Genomic DNA, 18031 nt, shown 5'->3' with positions numbered 1-18031 from the left:
GTTTGTTTTTGCTTCAGGCGAGACAGCTGGAATGTACCACATCAAAGAAGAACCTCATGAGGACTGTTCAAGTGAACATCCGATTGTAGAAGTGAAGACTGAGCCTTATAACACTGCAATCTTGGCGGAACAGGACCAGATGGGACACAGACAAGACTCAACGTATGGAGGTAAATATGAAGTGCTCAATTGATGCAATCGCAAAAAAAAAAAAAAAAAAAAAACGAGTGGCAGGGTGTGCATGAAAAAGAGAAAGGAATGCAACAGAAATATTTTTTTACTTTTTGATGAGGCACGTATTAGAACTTTCTAGCACGTGCTCTGTTTTACTGAAGTCTCTCTGGCAGAATCACGCTGAGATATCTCATTACATACATTATCGCATTATCTCGACGTTTTCAGCTTTAATTTGAAATATGAACCGCAGCGTAGGTAATGTTTAAAATTGAAAACACTGGTAGCTATGGAGGGGAGAAGGAGCTATTGGGGGAGGGGGGGGCAGCCACCTTGAATACATGGTGTTTCACGTAAGAGTGACCCCTAATTATTTTTAAAAAATGTACTCGAGATAAAAATTGGAAAGCTTCTGCGTGATGCTTGTGAAGGTGTTTGCCGCCCAAACAGGTGGTTTCCATCAGTGTACCTCATTAATTTGTCTAATTAGCTTAATTGAACTAAAATAAATTCCCAAGGAAACGTCTCTCTTCATTGTGCTAATTAGAAACCTCGTGGTCACAACGCCCCATTTCAGTCACAATTACAGGATGTTTCACGATCTTCGGGCATTTTTGTACTTGTTTTCGGGAAATTTTTGTGGGAAACTCGTCAAAGATCATGAGAGACACACGAAACCCCCCTGACAACGACGTGACGCAACACACTTAATTATTCAATTGCTTATTAAATGAATAGTGCAGACGTAAGGAAATAATTTGAATCGACGCAACACAATCAATAGCTAGCATTAATAGAGAGCCAGACAAGCGTATCCTCCAGTCCGACGAAAGGAGGTTGGAAACCCAGCCCACAGAGTGATGGTAGAAAAAATGGCACTTCCTGAAATTGGGAGAGGGAAGGTATTGTCCCAGCCAAAGCAGGATGCGATAAGCTATGTCTGTGTTATCTCTTTCTATCATGCCGGTGTGAGCTGGGTTTCCAACCTCCTTTCATCGGACTGACAATGATTTCGCTGAAAAATTTGTCTTACACCATCGTCTGCCAGCTCCGTAGAGCATTATTTTTGGCTATTTTTTCTCGTACAATAGCTCCTTAAAACTCCCGTCAATTATCATTAATTTGAGTAAATTTGGCACGGTCTTCCCCCTGGGGCAATGAAGTGACCTTTACTCGGCACATTTCCAAGTTCAGTTCGCAAAAATTTACATAATGAAACTTGGATTATGTGACATGCACATCAGGAGGTGGCAAAAACTTCGTAAGAACAAATGCCGTTGACCGCATGATTCTGTGTGGTGTAGTTTTCTTAATTAAAATTCAGTGCCACGTTTTCGGGGACGCCCTGTATGTGCCTTTTCTTCTTATACGCCCCCTACAGAGTGATTGGGAGAATAGAGGTGGGGCTCCAATCTTGCGCCAAGATGAAATCGCGGAAGTTTTCCTTGCGCCAGTCTCTCGCCAATTTGTGCGCAAAGTCTCGTTGGGACACGTATGGTTTGTTATCTTGTATATGTTTAGAATGTCATTGAAGTAGTTCTGCTGGTCGGGCTTTACTCCGGGATCCACGAATATCGGGGGTAGACTGGGTGTCACAGGGTGACCAACGCACAGACCATCGCGTGTCGTGGCCCGGCAGGCAAGCCGTGTGGCCCTGACTTTTCCCCGACTTTTCCCACGCTTTCAATCTGAAATACAGTGGAGTCTCACTGAATGGAAATCTCATAAACGGAATTACTGCTTTGACGGAACTGCAGCCGCAAGGTTGTTTGGATTCCTATTTATTAGAGCGGTGCGAATATTGAAATTTTTGAATACGGATCAAATACATATAGTACATCATCAGTACTACATCACTCCACACGTACCCAGGTCAACACAGCTAAGCCACCAGTGCACACTCAAAGCATTCCGATGCAGGACTGACTGCTTTCAACACTCGTTCTTGGTCCCCATTCATTCTCAGGGGCATTCAGGAAGCATTTCAATATTTCGGGTGTTGGTGAATTTACCGAATACTTTGAGCTTTCTACATTTGTGTATTCTCTCTGTCACCCTTCTGCAGAATGTAATATCTTTACATAGAGCAGAAACTTTTGCGTCAGCCTCTATGGAATGCCAGGTACTGCGAAGAAAAAAAATACAAATTTAGTGAACAAAATTAGGTATTTTTGAAAACAGTTCAAGGGGTTAACTTTTTAATCGGGATTTCGGGCACCAGCGACAGGGCAGGTTCAGAGAACTATCCTAGTTGCAAGCTGCGCTTAACATCTTACAGATCCTGAAACACTCACGTGGGTGAAAATATCCATCCTCCAATTTTGATATGCAAATGAGCCGAAGCCATAGCGAGGGTGGCGTAGAAGAGAGCTTATGTTCCGCGTGTATGCCAGCAACGAAATATGGACGATTTTTTCCAGTCTACTCGAAAGGGCTGAGCTAGTACATCGTTGGCTAATTTTGGCTGGAATGGCTAGGCTGTGTCAAATGCGCATAATGGCTCGGAAGCCCTTCCTGCACGTTCACAGTCACGTGATGGCAGAGATATAGCAGCGCATAAATAGGCATAACCTAATTATAAGACACTGATACTCGTACAGGCAAAGAAAAGAAACAAAATGCTGTGACTGTTTCGAATTGAGCTTAGATTGTTCGGTGCGATAGTCCTACACTTCACTCCTTGGCAAATACCGGAGTGGTGTGAGTTGCTTTGAGCTCGTGGCCTCAGTCAGACACAATGGGGATTATTTGTGGAGTTGGAACACAAACGGCATGACAGGGCTATGTGAATGTGGTGCCATCTAGTTTTTCATAGACTGAGAATCAGAGATGCTCCTTGTCTTGTATGCCCTTGTATGTTCGATTTGTGAAATTTCAGACGCAAGAGAGAGGACTGATACGCTCCATATTAAGGACAAGCCTAGAGGCACCTGTGATGAAGAATACTCTTGTTGCGCTTCTTCAAGTGCACAGTTCAAGATCAGCTCAACAACAGTTGAACCGCAGCTCGATAGCACTGCACTAGTCACTGTGAACGATTGAAACGCTGAACAACCAGAGCAAGCCATGTGCAGTTGCACGCATGTCCAAAGTCAGGACACACACAGGCGATAAGCCATACAAGTGCAATGTCTGCCCCGCTGAGTTCAGCCAGAGTGGGCTCCTTCAGCGTCACAAGCATATCCACGAGGCCGAGAAGCCATACAAATGTGATGTCTGCCCTGCGGAGTTCAGTCAGAGCGAGCACCTACAGCAGCACAAGGGGACACACACAGGCGAGAAGCCATACAAGTGCAATGTCTCCAGCTCTGATCAAGCAGCTCTGATCATATGTAATAACTTCTCTATGAACATTTCATGGCACTTGCAGTTCGAACTCGTAGCTGGAGACCCCTATTTTATAATTCCATCTATGTGTGTATAGCCAGTATTATCATCTGTAGTAAGCGATCACATTTGTGCAAGAGCATTGTACACAGTATGCACTAGTACAGCTTTGAAGTGTTCGAGCAATACGAAAACTTACTAAAAATTACACAACACAGTAGAGACACCACTGACTCGAGAAAAATAAGCGTAACCTAATTATATGACAACAAAACAACAATACTCAAGCAAGAAAAAAAACGAAACAAAATGGTGTGATTTTCCCAAATCGAGATCAGGTTGTTCCATCTGAAAGTAATACACTTTACATCTCGACAAATACTGGAGGGTTGTGTGAGCTGGTTTAAACTTGTAGCCTCAATCGCGCACGATGGGGATTATTGGGGATTATTGGGATGGGGAGTTGGAAGGTGAACACTGTCACAAGGCACTGCGAATGTGGTGCCATCTAGTTTTTCAAAGATCGAGAATCAGACAAGCGCCTGGACTGGTATGCCCTCATAATGTCTGATTTATTAAATTTCAGATGCAAGAAAAAGTACTGATACACTCCATATTAAGGACCAGCCCAGGGGTGATAAAGAATATTCAGGTTGCTCTTCTTCAAATACACAATTCAAGATCAGTACAACAACAGTCGAACTGAAGCCTGACGGCACTGTAGTAGTCGCCATGAATGACCAACCCGCTGAGCGACATCGAGACCAGAGCAAGCCACGTGCACTTGCATGCATGTCGAAAGCCAGCCTCGAACGCCACATGTTTGCACGCTGTCACAATGAGTCTGAAAAGTGTTCCTCTCCTCCTCCAACGGATGTTCAGATGGGAGAGAAGGGTTCTTGCTGCAACATCTATCCCGCTGCATTCTCGGGGTATGGAAGTGACGAGAACCATGTGGTGAAGTGTGCTGACAAGAGGCCATACAAGAGCGATGTCTGCTCTGCAGAGTTCAGCCTGAGCGGCAACATACAGCACCATAAGCGGAAAAATTCGTGCAAGAAACCATACAAGTGCGATGTCTGCCCTGCGGAGTTCAGCCGGAGTGCTCTCCTGCAGGATCACAAGCGGACACACACAGGCGAGAAGCCATACAAGTGCAATGTCTGCCTTGCGGAGTTCAGTCAGAGAGGGAACCTAAGGCGTCACAAGCAGACACACACGGGCGAAAAGCCATACAAGTGCGATATCTGCCAAGCAGAGTTCAGCCAGAGCAGTTACCTACAGCAGCACATGCGGACGCACACGGGCGAGAAGCCATACAAGTGTGTTGTTTGCCCAGCCGTTTTCAGTCAGAGAGGGCCCCTACAGCATCACAAGCGGGCACACACGGGTGAGAAGCCATACAAGTGCGATGTCTGTCACGCAGAGTTCAGGCAGAGCGGGAGCCTACAGCAGCACATGCGGTCACACACGGGCGAGAAGCCATACAAGTGCGATGTCTGCCACGCAGAGTTCAGCCGCAGCTGGAGCCTGCAGCAGCACATGCGGAGACACACAGGTGAGAAGCCATACAAGTGCGATGTCTGCCACGCAGAGTTCAGCCGCAGCGGGAGCCTACAGCAGCACATGCGGACACACACGGGCGAGAAGCCATACAAGTGCGGTATCTGTCCTGCAGTGTTCAGACAGCGCTCAACCTTGTCATGTCACAGGCGGACACACACGGGCAAGAAGCCATATTAGTGTGATCTCTGTCTTATTAGTCATATTAGTGTCTCTCTCCCACCGCTCCTCCAACGGGTGTTCAGATGGGAGAGAAGAGTTCTGGGTGCAACATCTATTCCTCTGCATTCTCGTGGTCTGCAGGTAACGAGAACCACATGGTGAAGCATACTGAGAAGAGGCCATACAAGACCGATGTCTGCCCTGCCGAGTTCAGCCTGAGCGGGAACCTACAGCAGCACAAGCAAACAGATTCATGCAAGAAACCATACAAGTGCGATGTCTGCCCTGCGGAGTTCAGCCGGAGTTCTCACCTGCAGCGTCACAAGTTGACACACACGGGCGAGAAGCCATACAAGTGCGACCTCTGTCCTGCAGAGTTCAGCCAGAGGGGGACCCTACGGCGTCACAAGTGGACACACACGGGTGAGAAGCCATACAAGTGCGATGTCTGCTCTGCGAAGTTCACCAGGGGCTGGCACCTAAAGCAGCACATGCGGACGCACATGGTCAACAAGCCATACAAGTGCGACCTCTGCCCTGCAGTCTTCAGACAGAATGTAAGCTTGTCACGTCACAAGCGAACACACCGGGTGAACAGCCATAAAATTGCAACCTCTGTCCTACAGTGTTCATCCACAGCGCAAACTGCGAAACATGTGCAGTCTCTGTCCTGCAGACCTGAGGCACAGCACAAACCTGCAGTGGAACAAGAAGACCTACATGGGTGTGAAGGCATACAAGTGCAACCTCTCTGCTGCTGAGTTCGTGTAGAGGAGGAACACACAGAGTTAGAAAAGAAACTGCTAGAGCTAGTTCATCCAGAGCTCAAAACCTGAGGCTTAACACGTAGCCAGGACACACTTGTGAAGGCAACCATGCAAGTGCTTAGAGTCCGCGTGCACGTGAAAGTGCACCAGTCCTGGGGCTGTCGCATGTCCTTGACGCAGACACCTGAAGACGCACATGCTAATGGACAGATAAGGGAAGCTGTACTGATGCGATTTGTATCCCACCATAATTTACTTGTGTTTGGCACTTTGAAACTCGCACGCATGAACAGGCAGAAGGTAAAAAGTGTTTGGTTCGATGGTGACACATGTAAAAGGTAAACAAACAAACAACGAAGGGACACCCATACAGTGACTCTGAATTGCTAAGCAAGGTTTATTTTCATGTACAACATATGCATTGCATTGTTTCCTGCTTGCCTCTCTATTCCTTTGCCTTTTATTCCTTTCTCCTCTTTATTCCTGTTTATTATGATGATGAATGCTTCTTTTACGACCTGAATCTCTTCGGCTGATAACGTAAAGGAATAAATCAACCCAAAGAAATAAAAGAATATTTCTAGAAGATGTCACGACTTGTAAGAAGAATGCCCACTTTTACCTTTCGTATTACGAGCATCTATTGTACAATGCGTTACAATTTGCAACAATTTGTGAGTGACATCTCAGGAGAAATCGCGGAAGGACAACCGTTTATGGTATGAGAGATTAAAGCCTGTGACCTCAGTCTCGATAACTTTTTTTTCTTTCTTTTTTTTCCAACCGAGAGGGTTGACCGGAGACTGCAACTACTAGAAGTACAGCTCCCGTCAACAACACGGGAAGACGAAATGGTCTCGTTCCGTCAGATGCGCTTAAAAGGAATGAAACATGCATGCAGCTGTGCACTTAACCTATAGTCAGAACAGGCAGTAAAAATGTGTCATAGATGCCGTAAAAACTGTAGCTGTATACAAAGATGTAAACTTTTATTTAACCGGATATGTTGCGGTTGCAGTGAAAGGTAACCAAAGCGGATATTCATAAAAAAAATAATACGAGGCCGTGTTTCAAATGATTGGAACTGTTAACGAAAATGTTTGGCGCAAGATACCGTTCAATATTGTCTGGAGTGAAGTTGTGGCGCCTGTCAACCAAAACGTTCTTATTGTTCGAAAGTGACCCGTATACGTCGCATGTTGCGAGTGGAGCATACATGAAGGCTGAAAGTAAGGTGAGCGGGCACAACCTCCAGTAGAGTGACGTCAGGAACCGAAGCAAACAGATGGCCGACTACTCTGAGACTGGTAAGACTGGTAGTCGGACTGGTACGTACGTACACCTTTCATCACATGATTCCACGAGCAGGAGGCCTCCAGTTTCAAGCTTCCGGAATGGCTCGCGCAAGAAAGACGAAGTGCATTTTCACTAAACGCTAAACGTACCTCCACAGCTAGCACTGGCTTTTCAAAGAGCGCTTGCGCTTCTCTGACAGCGCCGCTGTTTTCGGAAGAGAACTTGTTCAAGACGTCCTTCAAGTCGTCGAATAGAGTTGCATAGAAATCGACTGCCTCCAGCCAGGTGCCCCATCTTGTGATAAAACACGTTCAGGGGAACGTCTGCCATCATTGCTCGATATGTTTCTCTTCGACTTAGCGCCTTTTAAAAATTTTCTTCACGTCTGACACCATCTTGTTGACGTGTGGGTAGGGCCCCGTGACTTACTATGCCACGCGCTCGAGGCCGTGCACCAAACACGTGACGTGCACGAGGGTTGGATAGAAAGATTTCGGGGAGAGCCTTTGTCGTGTACGCAGCTGCACCTGCGTAAAATATCCGAAACTTCTCTCTGCCCCCATCTGGCCAGAGTAGCTTGAGAACATCGTTTACGACTCTAGCTACGGTACCGGGGTTTGTTTTCTCGAGTGTTCAACCCGCCGACAGCAGCCGCTAGCAGATAAGGCCTCTGGACCTTCGATTATCAAGTTTTCCAACACGATGATGTGCCACGTAGCGACCGCAAGCGTCCGTCGTCTCATCCGCAGCAGCCCATATTGGGCCATTAGCAACAGAGCGCCTTACTTCGTTCATGTCTCTCTCGTACAAAAGAGGCAGGTAATCCTTGCGGAGAGATGATCCTGGCGGTATCTTCCTGGGAGTATCTTTCTCGAGGCTTTTTTTTTTTTTTTTTTGGTACCGGGTTTTCGAGCTTCCACCACGGAATATATTAGTTGTGACGAGCGCTTCAGAGAGGTCCTCCGCACAAAATTCGTCAAGCTCAAGACGAGAGCTCACGGCGTGGGGATGTAGACGTTGTGAAGTTCTGCTCCCCTTCGCTTTTTTCAGAAATGTGCGACATCACATGCTGGCCCACTTGAAACTTCCTTTCTGCATTGACCTATAAGAGTCAGAAAAAAAAGGAAAATAACGGAAAAATCGAGTCTGGAAACAGCCGGGACAGTTGAATTTCTCGGAAGTAAATAAATACCGAGGAACGACTTTGATTTTAGCGTCGTTAACAAGCGTCCTTGCGCGTACATTGTGTCGCAAGCGAGCCCCTTTACGCTTATTTGCTCGAAAGATTCTCGTTCGTAATCCTCCCTAGCGCATGAAAGCCCATGCCTTGTAAACGTTAAGGGATGAAACTCAAGTGTTGCTCGTCTATAGTTGAATGTTCCATGGTGCTCCTCTCTTACCCTCTTCGCGCAGATCCTGTAGAATAATATCTTTCCGTCGGTGCACAAATCTGGATTCTCTGTCGTCCATCTCTTGTAGAAGGTGTGAAATTCATGGCTTAGGTCTCGGCATAGTAAGGAAACGACGTGAGAGTGGCAGACAAATGGTAGGCGCCAGAGAATAAGAGAATGCGTCATACTCTCTTTTTCCGCCAGAGAGGGCACAAGATGCATTCAGCGCAGCCAGAGTGGCGTGGACTCCCGCAGGGAAGGAATCGCAAGCAGACGGCACGATGCCGAGTGTCTAATCGGCGGATTGCAATGCGAAATATGGTTCAGATTAATACGTCATATGTGACCAGCAGGGGAAATATGCAGCAACGTATGAAATATGCACTTACATGCACTTAAAACATACCGCAAATAGTTTGGGACAAGGCTCAAATTTGCTTTAGTGTCACCACCAGTGTCAACCATGTTCAGGAAAGAATATGTAGAGCTGGGCGCGGGTGCGAGTATACTCGAGGGTACCCGCAGTTACCCGCATATCGTCACGAATTGCGGGTAGGAATTCGTGACCGCTGCGGGTAAAATGCGGGTGTACCCGCAATGCGCGACCGCGGGATGACCCCAACTAAGTGATCCCTCTCTGTCACGCGCGAGCTCAGCAGTGCCTTATGTCTTTGGCCGTATAAATCCACGTGCCGGACTGCAGCAGGCAGATGCTGGCGGGCGAGTTCGACTATTAATGCAGACATATATGGCTCTCCCGTGAATTGGAGTTTGTTGTTGTGGTGTTGCGGTCCCAGCACGGAACCTTTAATGGAAAAGTGGTAAGATGTGCTAAATTTTGAGCTGACTTCGGAAAACTACACCATACTTTGTAAAGGTAGGGGTACCAGATGAGGACGAGTGGCTTTGATAACCCAATAAACTTGAGTTAATTCGACCATGGCAGCAAATTTGATAACACCGTGAACTTCCATTAATTCGACCGTGACAGGAATGCGAAAGTTTGTATCAAACTGTATCAAGATCGAATTGAAGAATAGGTTAAAAAATGAGCGAGATCAACTTCCCTTTTATGTATTAGTGTGTGCACTTGAAACACTCATCTGAAAACATGCCGTCGCATGTTATAGAACCGCAAGTACAGCAAGTTGACATCCTCCGAGAAACCATCCTGACAAGCGAGCTCTGATCGTGTGTAATAACTTCTCCATGACCCTTTCATGGCATTTTCAGTTGGCGTTTGGCTAACGCTGGGACTCATAGATGGCGACTCCCATTTCATAATTTCATCTCTGGATGTATTGCCCTTTACTATCATCCGCAGTAAGCGATAACATTTGTGCACCAGCATAGTACACAGTATGCACTAGTACAGCTTTCAGGTATTCGAGCAATATGAAGATATACCAAAAAGTGCACAACCGAGTACAGGCATCAGTGACTCGAGAAAAATAAGCGTAACCTAATTATATGACACCGAAACAAAAATAACAAAAATACTCGTACGAGAAAAACGAGTCCCCAATCGAGTTCAGCTTGTTCCGTCTGAACTACACTTTATCTCTCACAAATACCGGAGAGTGGTGCAAGTCCAAACAGCACAATGTTCTGAAAGTCAATTGCAAGGGGGTGGCCGGGTAGGTGGAAAGCCTTGAACAGACCCGTCAAACTAAAGAACATTGATAAGACACATGCCGTCCACCCCCATTGCACTCGACATTCAGTACATTGTGCTTCTGCATTGTGCAATCGTGCACAATAGGGATTATTTGTAGAGTTGGAACGTGAACAGTGTGACAAGGCATTGCGAATGTGGTGCCATCTAGTTTTTCAAAGATCGAGAATCAGAGATGCGCCTGGACTGGTATGCCCTCAGAATGTCCTATTTATGAAATTTCAGACGCAAGAAAAAGTACTGATACGCATCATATTATGAACAAGCCCAGAGGCACTTGTGAACAAGAATACTCAGGTCGCATTTCTTCAAATACGCAGTTCAAGAGCACCACAACAACAGTTGAACTGCAGCCCGACAGCACTGCACTATTCACTATGAATGACCAACATGCTGAGCGTCATCGAGACGAGAGCAAGCCATGTCCACTTGCATGCAAGTCGAAAGCCAGCCTCGAATGCCACATGTTTGCACACTCTCACAATGAGTCTGAAAAGTCTCCCACTGCTCCTCCAACGAATGTTCAGATGGGAGAAAAGAGTTCTGGGTGCAACATCTATTCCTCTGCATTCTCGTGGTCAGCAGGTGACGAGAACCACATGGTGAAGCATACTGACAAGAGGCCATACAAGACCGATGTCTGCCCTGCCGAGTTCAGCCTGAGCGGGAACCTACAGCAGCACAAGCAAACAGATTCATGCAAGAAACCATACAAGTGCGATGTCTGCCCTGCGGAGTTCAGACAGGGTGGGCACCTACAGCAGCACAGGCGGACACACACCTGCGAGAAGCCATACAAGTGCAACCTCTGTCCTGCAGAGTTGAAACAGAGCGCAAACCTGTCACATCACAAGCGAACACACATCGGCAAGAAGTCATTAAAATGCGATCTCTGTCCTGCAGCGTTTAGCCAGAGGAGGTACTTACAGTGTCACAAGCCGACGCACACGGGCGAGAAGGCGTACAAGTGCGATCTCTGTCCTGCAGCGTTCAGCCAGAGGAGGTACTTACAGTGTCACAAGCGGACGCACACGGGCGAGAAGGCGTACAAGTGCAGTCTCTGTCCTGCGGAGTTCAGACAGAGCGCAGCCCTGTCACGTCACAAGCGAGCACACGCAAGTGAGAAGCAATACAAGTGCGATGTCTGCCCTGCAGAGTTCAGTCAGGGCGGGTACCTACGGCAGCACAAGCGAACACACACAGGTGAGAAGCCATACAAGTGCGATGTCTGCCATGCAGAGTTCAGCCTGAGTGGGAACCTACGGCGTCACAAGCGGACACACACGGGCGAAAAGCCATACAAGTGCGATGTCTGCCGTGCAGAGTTCAGCCTGAGTGGTAACCTACGGCATCACAAGCGGACACACACGGGTGAGAAGCCATACAAGTGCGATGTCTGCTCTGCGGAGTTTAGCCGAGGTGAGCTACTACAGCAGTACAAGTGGACACACACATATAAGAAGCCATAAAAGTGCGATGTCTGCCACGCAGAGTTCAGCCAGAGCGGGACCCTGCAGCAGCACAAGCGGACACACACGGGCGAGAAGCCATACAAGTGCGATCTCTGTGCTGCGGAGTTCAGCAGGGGCGTGGACCTACAGCAGCACATGCGGACACACACGGGCGAGAAGCCATACAAGTGCGGTCTCTGTCCTGCAGTGTTCAGACAGCGTGTAACCTTGTCACATCACAAGCGAACACACACGGGTGAGCAGCCATAAAATTGCAGCCTCTGCCCTGCAGTGTTTATCCACAACCCAAACTTGCAGTGTGATGCAAGTGCGTTTTCTGTCCCACAGAATAGCACAAGCAGGCACCCTGGGGTGAGAAGCCACAAAAGAACATTCTCTGTTCTGCAGACCTGAGGCACAACACAAAACTGCAGTGTAGCAAGAAGACTTACATGAAAGCGAAGCCATACAAGTGCAACCTCTGTGCTGCACAATTCATATGGAGCAGGAACAAAGTTAGAGAAGCTGCTGCTAGAGCTAGTTCAGCCAGAGCACGAACTTGTGGCTTAACGTGTAGCCAGGACACACTTGGGATAGTGACCATAGAAGTGTGCAGGGACCAAGTACACTTGAAAGAGTGCCAGTGCTGTGGTGTTGTGTGTCCTGAACCCAGAGGCCTGAAGAAGCACATGCTAATGCCTGTGCATGGGGGAAGGCTGTATGGATGCAATCTGTATCCCACCGTGTTTTATTTCTGGTTCTGGTAACTCGCGCGCATGAACAGACCGAGGCTAAAAAGAGTTGGGTTAGGTGGTGACACATGTGAAACGTAAAAAAAAGAATAACAGTGCGAAATACAGGCAGACCATGCTACTGCTAACCAATGTTTACTTCCATGAATGACATGCATTTCATTGTTTCTTGTTTGCCTCTTTATTCCTTGCCTTTTATTGCTTTTTTTTCTCTTTATTCCTCCTTATTACGATGATGAATACTTCTTTTAAGCCTTACATCTCTTCAACCAATAACATGAACAAATAAATCAACCCAAAGAAATAAAAGAAAAATATTTCTACAAGACCCGACAACTTGTAAGAGGAATCCTGACAAACACGTTTTGTTTGACAAGCATCTATTGTAGAATGCGTTACAATTTGTAAATAACATCTCGGGAGAAATCACAGGGAGACAGTCGTGTGTGGTATGAGAGATTAAAAACTGTGAAGTCAGTCTCTTTTTTTTTGTGTGTGTGTGTGTGTGCCGAGGAGAAGCTTGACTGGATAGTGCAACTACTAGAACTACAACTAGGACAACTACTACTCTACAAACTTGACGATACTGGATTCTTCTGTAATTGAGAGTGATAATAGGGTAATGGGATAAATAGGGTCCAGAAATTGAGGCACTAAAAACGATGGGAGTAGCAAGCCACCTGTTTACGTAGTGGCAAGAGCGTGTAAGTATCCAAAGTTATTGTCATTTACAAAAGCAGTGACAGAAACTGTCCATCTAATTGCCACCCCATTTCGGTGTTACCGGTCTTTTCCGATGATTTTGAATGCGTGATTTATAGTTGACTTGCGGCTTATTTGAATAAATAGGACCTTCTCTCCATCGTTACTTAGTCAATTTGAGGCATTGTATGTATTTGTCCTTTCTATGTTGTTCCAGCCTCAGAACATCAGTTCTTTCATGTTCAACAGTTGCCGCTTTCGTCGATCCCGTCGTATGATTGTGTGTATGAGTGAGGAAAAATGTAAGAGTGAAAGGAGGATGAATGAGGGAGAGTGGTTGATTTGTCCCCTCAGATGACGCACCTTTGGAAGTCGCTGAGAAGGCGTGTTAGCTTAGCTCAATTGGTAGAGCCCTAGACCGGCAATCCAGAAGATGTGGGTTCGAGTCCTCCAGCTGGCTAACCTTTTCAGTGACTTTCATCGTGTTCCGTAAACTTTTGCCACAAAGATATGCAACAGAGGATATGAAATGAATCTGCGGCACAGTGCCAGGTCCCAAACAAACGATTCAACATGACTCGAACACACACAGCCCAGGCAGCACAAACCCTCGGGAAAAGAATGGGAACGCAATGGGGGCTTCGGCTCTTGAACAGGGGATAGTGCCCGACTGGTTCCCAGCGGTGTGGGAACTGAGGAGGTAGAACATAAGAGAAGATAAGGTAGTCCCCCGACCGTGCCCTGATCATTTCCCGCTCTGGACTGACCTTGGTCAAGTGACCAAAAATATAGGATCGCTCCCCGATGCTGATCTGATCACTTCACGATAATCAGTCACATGACCGGGGTGCAGCGACGGATTTCTCTTCCCAGACAGTCAGGCGCCGAGTGATGCAATCACGTAACCGACAGTTTCGAATCTGGCCAATGATGTTCCTCGATCATCCAGTCGTGTTTGCACTGTCGGAGTCCCCGTCGCTCTCGCTCCGAGAAACGAATGTATCCGGCCGTGCTTTTGAGGAATTCCAACATGTCCGAGTGGTAAGCGGTGTTAGCTTAGCTCAGTTGGCTCAACCCTGGACTGGTAATCCAGAAGATGTGGGTTCGACTCCTACAGCTGGCTAACCTTTTCTTACATCTTTCTGTTTCTTATTTTTTCTGAGCCGATTCGCTCCCCCTCCTCCGCTGAATGTGTCACGATCACCCTGGTGGTTGGAACCCTCAGTTTGAGAGACAGTGGCCTACACTGTATCTCCGTGGCAGTCGTGTTGCCAGACTACGTGGACGACATCACGTGACGCGCGTTGTGGCACACTGAGTGACTAGAGGCATGACAGAGCGGGTAGGGGTGTCTGCTCGTTGGCGATAGCAAAGGGCGTGCGTAAGAATATGAAGGGGCCTGTTTGAATCCAACTACCGATGGGCTATGCCACAATTTTCCGCCGAAGGTCGGCGCACTGCTCCCTGCAATCATCCCAGTGCCCACATCAAACGCCTGTGCCCCACTCCCTTGTGCTGTCCGCGCTGCACCTGCGAACCATCTGTACATCGCTCACCAACATCTCCTAGACAGCAGAAGACCGGCTTACTCCTATGTCACACAAAGAAGCGTGCTGGTACAATTCCGTTAACACTGTCGCGTGACATCAATGTAAGAGCGAACAAGAGAAAACATGAGCAGCTCGAAAAGCTCACACAGGCCTTCTGCTATGTGTTGCTCACACTCAATGTTCCTCCGTAGCACATATAGGTAATCATCCTTGAGCCTCGCACGTCGGACATCCTTACAAAAACCACGCTGTGATGTTCAAGACCACTAACGCGAATCCAGACACTATAAAGGAATCGGGTGCTTGGCTTACCATATTTTTGGAGCCGTTATCGTAAAGGCCTTCCGATCTGCCAGATCTCCTCTAATCATTAAAAATCTCCCCACTGATCCCTCGCTGGGATAAAGAAACGAAGGAGGGGGTGATAGCGCGTCGCATCAAAGGACCCCTTTCCACTTACGCTAGGCTGCACCGAGTCCAGAAAGTGAATTAATGAATTGCTAGCACTTTTAAAAAAATATTTATAGACGAAAAGAAAATAAACAGAAGGCCATGACTGTATTGAATAGGACGCAGGGCATCTGGTTGAAGGACCGGCACTTGACCTTTCTGCAAATACGATGGGGGCGAGCCACTTTAAACTTGCAACTTCAATCGTGGGCAATGGGGATGATTTGCGGAGCCTGACGAGGACAGCGTGAAAAGGCACAGCGAACGTGGTGCCATCTGTTTTTTTTTTTTAAATTGTGAACTAGAGATGCGGTTGGACTGGTTCGCTATCTGAATGTTCGACTTTTGAAATTTCAGGAGCAAGAGAAAGCACCGGTACCCTCCATATTAAGGACAAGCCCAGAGGCACTTGTGATCAAGTATCTCCAGGTTGCACTTTCTCAAATGCGCGGTTCCAGATCAGCACAGGAACGGTTGAAGCAGGATTAAACAACACTGCAGTAGTCACTATGGAAGATCCACCCACGGAACGACCTCCAGAAAAGAGCAAGTCATATGGACTTGCATGCACGTCCAAAGCCAGACTGGAAAATCACATGTTTGCACACTGTCACAATGAGTCTGAAAAGTGTCATGCTACTCCTCCACCAAATGTTCAGATGGGAGAGGAGGGCTTTGGGTGCGACGTGTGTCCCTCTGCATTCTCCCAGTCTGTTAGTCACGAGGACCACGTGTCGAAGCGTACTGATGAGAAGACATACAGGTGCGATCTCTGTCCTGCAGAGGTCAACCGGAATGCGCATCTACGGCTTCACAAGCGGACAGACAAGGGGGAGAAGCCATACAAGTGGGATGTCTGCCCTGCAAAGTCCAGCTGGAGCAGTGACCTGCAGCACCATAAGAGGACACACACCGGTGAGAAGCCATACAAGTGAGAAGCCATACCGGTGAGAAGCCATACAAGTGCGACGTCTGTCCTGCAAAGTTCAGCCGGGGTGTTCACCTACGGGACCACAAGAGGACACACACTGGCGAGAAATCATACAAGTGTGACCTCTGTCCTGCAGAGTTCATCCAGAGTTACGCACCTGCAGCATCGCAAAAATAAACACATGGGCGAGAAGCCATACAAGTGCTATGTCTGTCCTGCAGAGTTCACCCAGAGCTCACACCTGCAGCGTCATAAAAAGACACACACGGGCGAGAAGCCATACAAGTGTGATCTCTGTCCTGCAGAGTTCATCCAGAGCACGAACATGCAGCGTCACAAGAGGACGCACACTGGCGGGAAGCCATACAAGTCTGATGTCTGCCCTGCAAAGTTCAGCCGGAGCAGTGACCTGCAGCGCCATAAGAGGACACACACCAGTGAGAAGCCATACAAGTGCGATGTACGAAGTACGAAGTGCGATGCCTGTCCTGCAAAGTTCAGCCGTAGCGGGCGCCTACGGGACCACAAGCGGACACACACTTGAGAGAAACCACACAAGTGCCATGTCTACCTTGCGCAGTTCAGCCAGAGCAAGCACCTACAGCATCACATGCGGACATACATGGGGGAGCAGCCATAAAAGTGAGACCTCTGTCCTGCTAGTCAGCTTGTTCAGTGAGAACATGAACCTCAAGCTTGACAAGTAGCCATGAGGCACCTGAGATAGAAACTATGCATTTATGCAAGAAAGCATCTATCCCAGTGTCCATTCCGTTGTTCTCTACCCGGACACCTGAACAAGTACATCCTAGTGCACAGAGAGGCAATGCTGTATGACACCACATTTTATTTCTGTTCGATATTCTGAAACTCGCACACATGAACAGACTGAGTAAGTTTTTAAAAAAGTTGGATTGAAGCTGGATTGGGTGGTGATGCATGTCAGAAGTTCAACTCGAAGGAAACCCAGTGCCTGTGGAATGACATCTATGGAGCGATCACTGTGAGGCAGTTGTGTGTTTAATGAGAGATTAAATGTGGTTGGGATGTTTGTTACATGAGACAGCGTTAGCTTTATTAATGAATAAATGTTCTCGTGACTGACGCTTCAGGTACAGTTGAGAAACGTTCGTTACGGCAATTACAACTAGTCCCACTCCCACCTTCCGCGGAGAAGGGTTTTTTTGAGAACGGGCGCAATGATACTGCCGCCGATGGGGCTGTCCGACGTTCTGTCGTTACCAGTGGTATCCCCAGTCTTGGGGGAACGCTTTTTTATACGAGGGAGTGACTGGACACTACAACTACCCCAGGGCTGTTACTTGACGTTATTGGATTATCCTCAGATCTGTGCAGTGATTGGCCCTGCGTGTGTCGCGTGGTGAAACTCTATCCGGAGTGCCCTCAATAATGACTTCTCTGTTGTATAATTCGTATTGTCTAATATTTTCAGCTCAAAGTAATACATTTACTCGAAATAAATGTAAACCCGTTGAACTCTATCGCCTCTGTTAGGGATGCACTCGCAGATGACGACGCAGGAAGGAGTTGACAGTGTGTCGCAGGCAGTAGTCATCCATTTTGTCCCATGCCTTCGCCAAATGAGACTCGAAGTAGTCTGCAGTCAGGAGTACCACATGTCCTTGCTTATTATACTCCGCAGATAGAGTGATTGAGATAAGGACTTATGGGGATCACTCCTGTGCCGGGATGAAATCACTGAGACTTCCTCTTCTCCAGCCGTGCACCGTCGTTGCTTTGTGAGCTAGCGCCGAGTCTCATTGAAACACGCATGGTTGGTAACCGAAAATGGAAATTGATCCGAGGGACCAAATGCTTC

General features: G+C 47.5%; 6 protein-coding genes across 8 annotated transcripts in view; 4 read left to right on the top strand and 2 right to left on the bottom strand.

Moving 5' to 3' along the window:
• The window catches only part of LOC135374334 (uncharacterized), a 267918-nt gene that overhangs the window by 62282 nt on the left and 187605 nt on the right, over positions 1-18031 (bottom strand). The window lies entirely within an intron of this gene.
• LOC135374333 (uncharacterized) overlaps positions 1-18031 on the bottom strand; it is a 70185-nt gene that overhangs the window by 27988 nt on the left and 24166 nt on the right. The gene's annotated exons all lie outside the window — the stretch shown is intronic.
• LOC135374320 (zinc finger protein 883-like) lies at positions 3257-5997 on the top strand. Its single transcript, XM_064607300.1, has 4 exons — positions 3257-3506; positions 4088-5164; positions 5368-5783; positions 5866-5997. Exons 1-4 carry the CDS (start codon positions 3257-3259, stop codon positions 5995-5997), a joined length of 1875 nt encoding a protein of 624 aa, XP_064463370.1.
• LOC135374319 (zinc finger protein 664-like) lies at positions 10733-12601 on the top strand. The gene is made up of 2 exons (XM_064607299.1): positions 10733-11774; positions 11847-12601. The coding sequence occupies exons 1-2, from the start codon at positions 10733-10735 to the stop codon at positions 12074-12076; spliced, it is 1272 nt and encodes a 423-aa protein (XP_064463369.1). The 3' UTR covers positions 12077-12601.
• Positions 15770-16195, top strand: LOC135374318 (zinc finger protein 429-like). Its single transcript, XM_064607298.1, has one exon. It carries the CDS (start codon positions 15770-15772, stop codon positions 16193-16195), a length of 426 nt encoding a protein of 141 aa, XP_064463368.1.
• On the top strand, positions 16373-16735 carry LOC135374317 (zinc finger protein 22-like). The gene has a single exon (XM_064607297.1). It carries the CDS (start codon positions 16373-16375, stop codon positions 16733-16735), a length of 363 nt encoding a protein of 120 aa, XP_064463367.1.

This window comes from Ornithodoros turicata, unplaced genomic scaffold (assembly GCF_037126465.1).
Source record: "Ornithodoros turicata isolate Travis unplaced genomic scaffold, ASM3712646v1 Chromosome53, whole genome shotgun sequence".
NCBI classification, from domain to species: Eukaryota; Metazoa; Arthropoda; class Arachnida; order Ixodida; family Argasidae; genus Ornithodoros; species Ornithodoros turicata.
This window is presented reverse-complemented; position numbering and strand designations above follow the sequence as displayed.

Coding starts and splice junctions, on each gene's coding strand:
- LOC135374320 (XM_064607300.1), top strand. CDS start 3,257: ATGTCCAAAGTCAGGACACACACAGGCGATAAGCCATACAAGTGCAAT. Junction 3,507..4,087: donor TCAAGCAGCTCTGATCATAT/GTAATAACTTCT, acceptor ATTAAATTTCAG/ATGCAAGAAAAAGTACTGAT. Junction 5,165..5,367: donor CGAGAAGCCATACAAGTGCG/GTATCTGTCCTG, acceptor CGTGGTCTGCAG/GTAACGAGAACCACATGGTG.
- LOC135374318 (XM_064607298.1), top strand. CDS start 15,770: ATGGAAGATCCACCCACGGAACGACCTCCAGAAAAGAGCAAGTCATAT.
- LOC135374317 (XM_064607297.1), top strand. CDS start 16,373: ATGGGCGAGAAGCCATACAAGTGCTATGTCTGTCCTGCAGAGTTCACC.
- LOC135374319 (XM_064607299.1), top strand. CDS start 10,733: ATGAATGACCAACATGCTGAGCGTCATCGAGACGAGAGCAAGCCATGT. Junction 11,775..11,846: donor CTCTGCGGAGTTTAGCCGAG/GTGAGCTACTAC, acceptor TCTGCCACGCAG/AGTTCAGCCAGAGCGGGACC.